The sequence below is a fragment of the Camelus ferus genome, chromosome 1 (genome assembly GCF_009834535.1).
Source record: "Camelus ferus isolate YT-003-E chromosome 1, BCGSAC_Cfer_1.0, whole genome shotgun sequence".
Classification (NCBI taxonomy): Eukaryota; Metazoa; Chordata; class Mammalia; order Artiodactyla; family Camelidae; genus Camelus; species Camelus ferus.
In genome coordinates, this window is record NC_045696.1 from 29,541,312 (window position 1) to 29,553,337 (window position 12,026).

A 12,026-nucleotide genomic window follows, 5' to 3' on the forward strand; every position below is an offset into this window, starting at 1 on the left:
ATGTTTAAAGGTAAAGACTTAATAAAGAGATAATCAAGGTTAAATAAGGTCATAATCCCACATGAGTGGTGTCCTTTTATGAAGAGAAAGAGACACCAGGGATGGTTTTACACAGAAAAAAAGACCATGCAAGGACACAGAGAGAAGATAGTAAGCCTAGGAGAGAGGCCTTAGGAGATACAAACCACTGACATCTGATCTTGGACTTCCAGCTTTCAGAGAATTGAGAAATAAATTTCTGTTGTTTAAGCCATCCTGTCTGTGGTATTTGTTATAGCAGCCCTAGCAGACTAATACACACCAGTGCATTAGCAGACTAATACAATACCAGTGAAACTGCAGCTTCAATCTGACATATGACTTAAGAGTTCCATAAAAGCTTAGTTTGAAAATAAGGCTCCAATGCTAAAAAAAGTTTGAAAATAATGTATATATTTGTTAGATTATTTGACAGCACCATTTCTTTGAATTGTTTAATTATATTCTTATGTGTGACTGTTCATTTCTGTAATCTCTATTACATAATTATTTTGATAACTTCTGCTTAGATTTTTGTTCTGAATTTCTATGCAATTCATTTAATAAGTATTTATATTTATAATTTTTATCAGGCTTAAAATTCAGTTTATGTTTGCTTTCAGAAAGAACTAGTCAACTTGCATCTTTTTGTGTATTCCTGACAATTTCTAATACAAGCCAATTTCTAATATCTGGATCTTTAAAATATGAAATAACTCTTGGTAAATCTACAGTGTTTCTGTATATCATGGGGACAAAATTATGAAATTAATCTATCAGTTTCATCTTCAATTTGTTTATTCTACTCATTTATTTTTGTCATTCATTCACATAAAATAAACATATTGGGAGCTCAAAATATGCTACAACTGCTAGGAGTTTGCAATAGCAAGATACCATTTATGTTTGTAGTTTAATTTTCATGTTGTTATGTATTTGGCAAGGGGTTCTCCCATCCTTAAATTAATATTATTCACTTCGTATTTTGTTACATTTTGGTTCTAGTTTTTTCACAGGTATTTATTTCATCTGCTCTACAGCCAGTTTAGTTGAAAACAACAGTACTGCCCTGATTTGGAAGATGCAAAAGTTAGTATATGTCTACTTCATGAGTGAGTAAACTTTCTCAAAGGCCAAACAGTACATAAGTTGAAGCATTGCAGGCTACTTTCTCAGTCTCAACTACTTAAATCTGCCATTATAACTCAAAAGCAGCCACAGACAATAGGTAAATGAATGAGCATGGCTGTGTTCCCACTAACTTTACAAAAACACGCAGCAGGCAGAATCTGGCCCATGGGCCTTGGTAGCTGTACCTCTGGTCTACTCACACTTCCTTAATAGTTAGAGGAGACACCTGAAAAACTAGTGTTTATCCTAAATTGTCAATTTCTGTTGAAATAACAGAAGAGCTTATTGTTTGAGTTTCAATTTTCTTAATATGCATACTGCAAGTAATTTCAAAAAGTTTTACTGTCTTCTTTTTAATGTATAAAGAATTCATTTTATGCTATCTATGTTTATGACGATTCATATAGCTTTAAATAACTAAATGGCCTTATCTCCCATTTATTTTTGTTTACTGAGTGACTACTAGGCAGTCACAGTGCTAAGGCTGGAAAAGCAAAGGCAACAGAAACAAATTTTCTGCTTAAAATATGATGAGAACATGAAAAATGGGGCAATTATTTTTTTCTTTATACAACTAGATGAAGGCTTCATGGAGACTATAATCTGAGATAGGTCATTAGATCTTCAGAGAAGCTTCCCAGGTGAAGCAGGCATTTGCAGGTGTGCAGGAAAAAGCACAAGACTGGGGCAGGCTGACCTACTCAGGAATGGGTGGACATTTTCCAGTATTGAAGAATAGAATGCTTGGACGGTTGAGCAGAAAATAAAGCTGGAAACTCTGACAAGGGCCAGGATATGAGAGGCTGTTAATGAGAAGCTTTAGCCAAGAGATCAGGGTTGACAAAATTTACTTCGCTCTTTGGAAAATACCTCAGGCTACATTAGAGAGGATGAACTAAAACAGAGAGGGACAAGGGTCAGGGCAATCACTCAGCAAAAGATATCAGTGATTGAGGGAAAAAATAATGAAAGCTTGTCAAAAGGCATTAAAAAAAAAAACCCTTAGAAGGAAATCTAAAATGGAAATTAAAATTAACCTGGATTAGCACCAACATTCCTCCCATTACAACAAAGGAAAACATATTCAGACTCAGACATAGAAAACAAACTTGTGGTTATCAGCAGGGGAAGGGGATGGGAAAGGATAAATTGGGAGTTGGAGATTTGCAGATACTAACTATTATATATAAAATAGATAAACAAGTGTACACCGTATAGCATATTCAATACCTTGTAGTAACTTACGGTGAAAAAGAATATGAAAACAATTGTATGTATGTTCATGTATGACCGAAGCATTATGTATACACCAGAAATTGACACAACATTGTAAACTGTCTACACTTCAATAAAAAAAAAATACCAAAAAAAAGAGATAACATTTGCCACTGTCATTTATAATTTTTAATTACAGTTTGGCAATTTAAAAATGGTACTGCATTTTGAAGCTGCAATTTACAGATCTACAAACTAATTTTAAAATGTTTTTCAAGGATGAGTAGTTTTCACATAAAAACAGATTACAACTTATATTAATTGTATTAAACTATAGAAATTCGCATTGAGATATGTTACTAAATACAGACAGAGAGGAGTGGTTTGCACACACATTCGGTTACCTGATCATGGCTCTCTGCATAAGCAATGCACTTCTCAAGGTAGCGCCTGTTTGTGAGTGTGTACACTATATTGCCCATATTCCAGTCTTCATCTTTAAATTCTTTAAGGAGCTAGATGCAAGAGAGAAAGTAATTTGAATATACCATTATCATTCTTGCTTTACATCCCAATCTGACGGTACACATCTCATCAATCCAAATTATCTGACATGTAATTATAAGCACACTCATGTAGCAAAAATATCTTTTTGAAACTTTTACTGAAATCATAGCTTTTATACAGACTCTCTAAATGACAGTGAGGTTGTATGTGTGTGTGCGCGCACACGTGTGCTTGCTTTTGGGCAGATGATTTGATCACTATACTGTAGGATTTCTGCAACCTTTTTTCCTCTGTAACAGCTGCTACCACATGATTAATGATCACAGTAAAGTATTGTTGTGCAGTATGTCCTTCTATAACTTCCACAAGGTAGAGATATACTTGCTACATTTTTAGGTACGAATAAAAAAAAATGTAGGAATAGTGTCTTGTTCCAATCCTAAAATAATTAAAACAACTACTATTTCAAAGTGTAAAGGCTAATTATCATGAAATAATTATCATCTGAACAGACCACACATTTTTGTCTCCACCTCAGTGGCTGCTCAGTCTCCCTGTGGCTTCTGCACCCCTAACACCTCTTGGATGCAAATAATCCTGCCCAAATCTCAGATTATGACTGCCTCCTAGGTCAGGAGCTGCTCTTTCTTAAGGCAAAAGCTTGCCGTATATGATGCTGTGGCTGCCCTGAACTTTCCCGTGAAATGCTTTCCTTCTCAGTCTACCACTGTGACACTCCCGATTGTTTTGTTTCCCCACCACTCTAGGCATCCTGCAAAGTCCCTTTCTCTGCCTGTCCTAAAAAATGCTGGTGTTCCTCAGAGTTAATAGCCTAAAAATAGCCTCTTCTCTTTTACACAACACACTCTTTCTACGTGGGCTCATTTCCTTGTCCAAAAGTGTCAACAGCAGGCTGACAGGCAGAATTCTAAGATGGCCCCTATGATTCCTGCTCCCTTATATTCACGTCTTTGTGTAATCCTCAAGTGTGGGTATGTGATGGATGTCCTCTAAAGGAACTATGAGATAACAACTGAGTCATGGGGTAAATTGCTAAGTTTGTGGTAATTTGTTACACAGCAGTAGAAAACTAATGCAGATTTTGGTGCAAGAAATGAGGTTATGTATCTTCCTTTGCTTTTTTTTTTGCTCTACAGAATTCAGACATGCTTATCCATCCCCCATAATTGTAGTGTGAATCATTGGGCAGCAGAGGGCAAGACTGTGTTAGGCAGAATAATCGCCACCCACAGATGGTCACATCTAATGTCCAGAGTCTCTGAATATGTCACCTTCTGTGGCAAAAAGGACTTTTTGAAAGATGTGACACTGAGATGGAAAGATTATCCTGGATTATCTTGATGGGCCCAAGGTAATTACAGGGATCTTTCTTAGAAGAGGCCTGAGTTGTCAGAGTAAGAGATTTGAAGATGTTACTCTGCTGACTTTGAAGATAGAGGAAGGGACCATGAACCAAGGAATACATGACTTTTAGAAGCTAGAACAGGCACGGTAACTAGAGCCTCTGGAAGGAATGCAGCCTTGACAATGCACTGATTTCAGCCTAGGAAGACTCATTTCGGATTCGTGATTTTATGATAGTAAATTTGTATTATTTTAAGACACTAAGCTTATGGCATTTTGAGCAACAATTTGAAACTAATGTATTGGGCTATTGGGCTACACCAATATGCCCAATTAATTTTTGACTAATGTGTAAAAACAATTCAGTGGAAGGAGGGTAGACTTTTCAAGGAATCATGCTGGAATAGTTGTACTTCAGTAGTCAAAACAGAAAACAAACAAAAAACAACAGCAAAAAAACTTTACTCATTGCCTAAGTGGAGGACAGTACATTTTTTCTATTTGTATGATGTACTGCCTACTACCATACCTTTAGCATACAAGGTACTGACATGTTTAGTAAGTTAAATTAAAAATATTTTTTTAAAAACTGCCATTTTTCAGAGAAGGAAATATCCTACTGTGAGCTATGAAAGACTGGGAAATAATTCTAGTTTGATGTACAGCTTGAAATATTCTTGAATCTGCACAGATTGGTGAAGGCTTTTCAGTAGGAAATTAAAAAAGCAAGATTTGGCACTTGTGAGGGGAAAAAAGTCTGTGCAGAAGACTAGAAAAAGTAAAAGATGGTGGGTGGATAAAAAAATGTTCAACCAAGGTGAGAAACTTGAATACCACAGCATTTTTCAAAAAATAACAAATACAGAGCAACCTTCCCAGGTATTAAGCTAGAACACACGTTTATTTGTTTGATTTCTAAGTCTAATTGTCTCTGTAAAACACTTGCTTTTGCACCCGACAAATGTTTAAGATATCATTATAAATGGAGAAGCGGAAGCTGGGTTGGTAGAGGTTTAATGCCACAGCTGTGCACTGCGCAAACTGCCTAGGGGTACGGAAAAGACAATTAAGAGATGATTAGAATAAGCACTTCCTTCAGAGTAGGCTTTGTGGTTTTCCTATGCAAAGCTAAGCTCTTCTACCATTGTGATCTCATGCCACTGGTTCATGCACTAAAGGGCTCATCAGAAAGCTGTGATCATTTGACACACATCTGACTCCTTATACATATTAGCCTATGATTACGGACTTGGCCAATCAAAACTGTTCTATATCAAATCTAACTCTATATAACAACTTTAGTCTTTTAGGCAAACATTAAATGAAACAAAATATAGTCCAAACTACTTGAACTGTCATTAAATTTAATAAAATTGGTTTAGCAATGATACGCAAGGTGTCATGTACAATTATTCATTCCCAGTGCCTGACACTTGGTAAGGACTTTTAAATACTAAATGAAGGAATGGATGAATCCAAATCTGCTGCGAAAAAACCATACTATGAAGCAAGCACTGGAAATGAAGGAGTGACTTCTATGTTAATTGATGATTTGCAGGCAGAAATAGATGCTTTGATGAAGTTTAATGTGTTTTAAATATAGAACACTGAAGTTTCATATAATTGCATTGATAATGCAAAATTCCATTTACACAGCTAACATTATATCAATCATATTTTCTCCTTGTCTGCATAATGTAAGTGTGAATGCTCTAAACTAGAACTTTTAGAAGTTTGAGAAGCACCTTATTAAAAAGCACAAGAATCAACACACTAATGAGAGAATTTAATACTTCAACTGTAATATCTGTAAATAATGATCACAACTAAGAAATAAATCAAAGAAATAATAAATAAACCAATATAGTCCATAGCACCCACAGGAAAAAAAAGTTACATGAAATCTTACCTGGATCCATTTATCTGGAATTGCCATGGCTAATCGATAGTCAAAGCCAGCCCCTCCCTGGGAAATTGGAGAACACAGAGCTGGCATCCCTGATACATCCTAAAATAAAGAGCACCAGCATTCTCAGTTCATATTGCTCAAAATTTTACTAAGTATTCTTCTAACAGTAAAATCCAGGCCAATAAGTACAAACAATAAATGGGGGCATATATTTTGTGGGTGTTTTGGTAGCATAATTGTAAAAGTAGATAAGATTGTGATAGCATATTTCATTTCCCAAAAAGACTTTGTGTAATGCTTTCCGCTGCAGGACAACTTGGATCTCATGAGGCTATTTTGTTTTCTTTTTGTCAGTGTCACACAGAAAACAGTAAAAGCATTACTGCTGAAACAGAGTTTCTGACCCTTTTTTTGAGCCCTGGTATTACTAGCTACTGCTTTCATCAAACATAAAAATACACGTGCTATATATCTGTTATCCTTGTTCTCTCCGTATACAGCACTGACATGGAGTGTATTTTGTGAGCACTTAGCTTCTGATGAAATGGAAAGTCAAGTTAGTACATTAAGAGCGAAGCAACTGGGAAGAGGGTATAGCTCAGTGATAGAGTGCATGTGTAACATGCACGAGATTCAATCCCCAGTACCCCCATCATAAAAAAGAATAATAATAATAAAAAAATAATTTTTTTTAAAAAGAGTGAAGAAATAAAATGACTTCCACTATAGTCAGTAAGGGTCTGCAGTGGATCCTCTTTATTTAGAAGATAAAGCTGAGGCTTACTAAGGCAAAGGGATCACTAAAGACATATGATTCTCAATGGGAGAGCCAAAACTTGTATGTCAAGCCTTTTGACAGGGTCTTCCTACTGTCGAGCCACCACTAGATTATTGGTTATCAAGTTAATAAACAAGCCAACAAACAGATGGGTAAAAACAATGGTATGAGGACCCAGATGTAACAAAATACGTCATTATAACAACTGTGGTAAAATATGAGACAAGTACTAGCAATCCTAACTCCACACTATCTTTCAAATAAATTCCTTTCCTTTGCTCCAAGTCTACAGACACTATCTTATTTAACCTACATTACTGCTTGCTTAGATCGTGATGTTTCCAAATGCAATTCCCCATCTCCAGTTTCTCTCTTCACACAAATTGCTGCCAAATGATCTGCCCCCGTCACTGCCCATCACTGCCCGAATTATTCAACTTGATAACTGAATGAGGACCTAAATAAACACACTTATCATGAAATAACAATGTGATGTAGTTGTCATAATTGTTGACTGAAGTCGACAGACAGTGCAATGAAGAGATCTACATCTTTCCATCATTACTTCTACTATTTCATTTCAAGTGTTAACTACATTCACCACTTTGAAATATCTACTCTTCCGTACTCTTGTAACTGTCACAAGCTTTTCCATGTGTGTCATTGCTCAAAGTCTTCCTTGGGCTATTATCATTACTTCCTATCACATACTCTGAGATCTCTGAGACTTAACTGCTTCTTCCACAACACCATCCCCACACTCTTCCCACAGAAAACCTAGAAAAAAAGAAATATATGACCTCTCTGGACTTCTAAAATAATTTATTGATTGTTTTCTAATGGAAGAGAGGTATCATTAAATTTAGTATACGGTGGAATACATCTGTAAAGAAAATTAAATACGGGTCAATAACGTCTTATTTCTACATAGTACTTTACAAAAGTAAGTAAAGGTGAATTGAAAACATGAAAAAGGATGGTTAACAGACAATAAACCATTTTAAAAGAAGTTATATTTATCAAAATAGGTCACATTTTCACAGATACACTAGGTATTCAGTTTTGATTCCTTATAAACACTGGCTGAATATGTATTAAATATCAGGCACCTGTGTTAGGCACTGGAATTACAGACATGATGACTTTCTGAAAGAGTTTCCACAAGATCAAGAGTTTTCATAAGACTGGTTGGTGATAGCTGGTATTAAAGATCAAGATAATTTTTCTCAGGAAAACATTAAGGTACATTTTATATTTGATGTAAAGGTAGTTTTAGGAAATAGTTTAATGGGAAATGGAATCTGCTATGAAAAATATTTGGACACCAATTGGTCTTAACTCAAAAATCTGAATCCTAGAAGGCTGCTCTGTTAATGCATATGAGATATTTGTACATCTCCTTTGAGAGTGGAGAGTTAATGACTATCTTTTTAAACTCTTATAAGGAAAAAAAAAGTAAATATAAAGGTAACTAAAATAAATATACTTTAAATATAAAGACGCTGACACTAACATATTAAAATGATCATATATGTTTCAGATGAAGATAAAAATAGTTTTAATTCTTTAATATCTAAAGGTCACTTATGACTATTCCAGAGAAGGAAAAAGTCTCAGTCAAAAATAGTTTTAACTAATACAGCAAGTATAATCATATGGAATGGTAGATATGTTCTAGAAAAAAAAGCTTTATTGTTAATAATTGTCATTATAAATAAATTAAAATTTCTACTACAGGATTTCATACAACATTGCATTACTTATTCGTTACACCACACTCCTTTCTTAAAAAAAAAAAGTTCATGAGGATCAATTCCACATTTTGAAGAGTCTTCCACAAGACAGAAAAGTGATATATTGAAATTGAAGTAGTTTTCAATTTAAGTAGAATAAATTGAAGACACATCTTGTTTAAAAAAAAATCTAAAACCAAGTAATATAAAGTAGACTAAAGTCTCAAAGTTTCATTGGTAGAAACACTGATAATCAGACAAGAACTCCCTAGATGATGAAACTATTTTACTTGAAATGAACGGAAAGATCAATGTAACAATTTTAAGTTTCATGTATTAAATAATTGCTTTTTTTTCTTTGGTACCCACTTTTGATTTGTGCTGTCATTAATTGTTTGTAATAATTTGTCATATGTAATATCACTGCTTCAAACTGCCATAAATACATATCAATAAACTAACTTTTTTGATGTTTGATAGATAAAATTAAAATACACAGAAGACACAATGCAAGTTTAAAATATACTCTGATTGACAGTAAAAAACATTCAGCACATAAAGTATTAGCACAAGTATTAGAAAGACTTATAAGTTATGACCAAATGTAAGTAGGTAGAGAATGTGAAACAATACAGGGTATCAAAATGGTATTATAATTGTTTTTTTTAATTCTTATTAAAAATTCATTCCAGGAACTTAGGATCCATTGCTGTATTCCTGGAAGATACTTAGAAGGCAAAAGACCTACAGCAAGTAACTGTTCTCTATCCAGAGATAAACCAGGAAATCGTATCACCTAGTGTGAGATTTTGGGCTTTTGAGAAATGATGGATAGAAAAAAAGGGTATACAAATAATAAATACTACAAGAAGGAGGGTGTCATTCCTGCATTTCATTCCAGTGAACTAAATGCCAACAATGTGAAAATACACATTAATTCTGACTCTTTTAACAACAGTCTTGCTATTTATATATGCCAACCACTACACTTTGTATAGGACGGTTTTAACACACTAAATTTAATTTTAATAATAACTCCTAGTTAGAGGACTCAGAAAACCAGAGGGATTTTAGTACTAAATCTAAATTAGCATAACCATTTAACAAACTTCTTAATTTATCACATTTATCACCAAGAAGGGAATTGTCAATTATGCATATACGAAATTATATCATTACAGTGCAGCTTTGGGACAGTTAATCATGAACCTTCAGTAATCATGAATAACTAGTGAACATTTGGCAATCCGAGAGCAATAACTTAAACAAGAAAGGTAATCGCATCAGAACAAGAGAGGTTTCAGAGAAGCTCGCAGGCAATGATCCATGCCATCTCTAATGATTCAACCAGAAAAGAAAAAATTAATAAATAAATAGACAGATGCGTATTAATATTCAATTCTTTTCTGTGCTGAAGGTCTCATGGCGAAAGGACCTGTCCACTGATTAGGATATTTTACTTTCTAACCACTGGCATTTTCCCTTTTAACAATGCAATAATGACAAGTAATTAGTGTACACTATCTCCTAATAGGAAAGCAGTGAATTCTAAACAACGTGCCACCCATACAAGGTAGCTGCACTACAGTCAGGGTATAATTTCATTTGTGTAATTACCAACAACATAGAGATTGTTCAAATACTGTATGCTGACAAAATGTTCTATATTAAACAGGGGTCAGAGGGTAGAGATCATTATGGCTTTACCTCAGCTATTGTTATAGAATCTGGATACAGTATGTGAACCAGATGATTTGCCAACATGAGATAAGTCAAGGCATCTTCATCTACTTGTAGTCCAAAATATTCATGGTAACCACCCGAAAAATTTTGACCTAGAGAACAGAAAATCAATATGGATGCATTATATTAACATGTAAGTCTTAAGTCAGCACAAATGCCTCCACCAATTAGTTGGCTGATATCAGTTTTGTTATCATGGCAAAGTGTAATGAGTCTCCCTACCACGTAATCTTATCAGCAACTATATGATTTAATTGAGGAAAGTACTCCAAATCAACATTCAAAGTTCAGACAATCCTGCAATTCAATTTTTGTTTTACAAGAGCAAACAAAAACACTGAGATTTAAAATTTTAATTTAATTTGAACTGAATTTTACAGCAGAAAAATAAAGTGATATCAGAGATTTATAAATTTCAAACTTTAGATACTTCTTTTTTGTTACATTAAGAGATGTTAGTTAGCTAATAGTACATAACTCTGAAGGAAAGCAAACATGAAAACCTTCATAAAATTGAGACATAATATTTATATTATTTAAATATGGCTCCAATTTATGCAATATGGATTTTCTATGATGACAAGGACAGTTTAACATCCCCCTACTGCCTTCTACCTCCTCTTCCCCCACCTCCTAATTCTGATTGCTTATAGTGTATTTTTCTTATTGGGGTTATACTATTTACTTTCTATTCCTTCAGTTGTTTATTCTTATTTTTAATTAAGCCTAACTAGTGCTCAATGCCTGCCTTTCCCCCTTGATTTCCTATATCTTAAGTTTTTTATTTTGACCTTTTTTTTTTCCAGTTTGCTGGATTCCATCACTGAAAGATATTTTCAAGTACAATTATGGAAGTTTTATTCCTCAAGTTCTTTCAGATTTATCCCTCAATGGTAATTCAACCGTCACATTCTCAAATCACACTTTGTTTCCTTAAGAATTTTGTAGACATTGCCGTAACAATAGAGTAGTATGAACCCAACAATTTTTTTTTTGCATCCGTGCAGATAAATTGCTTTTTCTTCTTAGATGTTACCTGATGAATTTCTCTTTATCATTGAATTTTATAAGTTAAATGCTCTATATTAATTGTGGGGTTTTTTTCCTGGTATTTTTTTGTTGTTGTTCTTTTGCTATGCAGTTTCAGTGGCTTCTTTCTTTCTTTTTTTCCCCTCTCATGTCAGACAAGGAAAACATGGTAAGTAACTCACAATATTTTTCTTTATCATTTCTTGAGCTCTCTACCCATAAAAAGCATATCCCATATCCCTGGACTTCAGTTCATCTCCCCAACTCCACTATTCCTTGGCAAACATCTAGCTTTCAGCAGAGGGAGGTTCTGCAGGGACATGTAGGTGCTTCATCCTAGGAGAGGATCTTTCTTGAATTTTATCATGCTTGCCATTTTTATCCCTTAAATCAGTTTCTCTCCCAAGTGGAGGATATCAATGAAATCTGTTATGTTTTATAGATTGAATTTCTTCCCTAAGAACATTTCATGGGGACAGCATCACAATGAAGAGCAGATAACAGAACACTTTGAATTTAGCATCTTTCCTTGGCAGCCACTTTTTAAGATTTATAGTCTAAAATCCCTTTTTAGATTGCTTGTTACTGGTGAAATATT

General features: G+C 34.3%; 1 protein-coding gene across 2 annotated transcripts in view; it reads right to left on the reverse strand.

The window, feature by feature from the left end:
• Positions 1-12,026, reverse strand: part of GBE1 (1,4-alpha-glucan branching enzyme 1) — a 243,324-nt gene that overhangs the window by 65,290 nt on the left and 166,008 nt on the right. For both annotated transcript variants that reach the window (XM_032477376.1, XM_032477382.1), the window contains 3 exons: positions 10,364-10,491; positions 6,146-6,244; positions 2,769-2,879 (listed from right to left, as the gene is read on the reverse strand). In XM_032477376.1, coding sequence (XP_032333267.1) covers positions 2,769-2,879; positions 6,146-6,244; positions 10,364-10,491 — 338 coding nt within the window. The remainder of the gene's footprint in view (positions 1-2,768; positions 2,880-6,145; positions 6,245-10,363; positions 10,492-12,026) is intronic.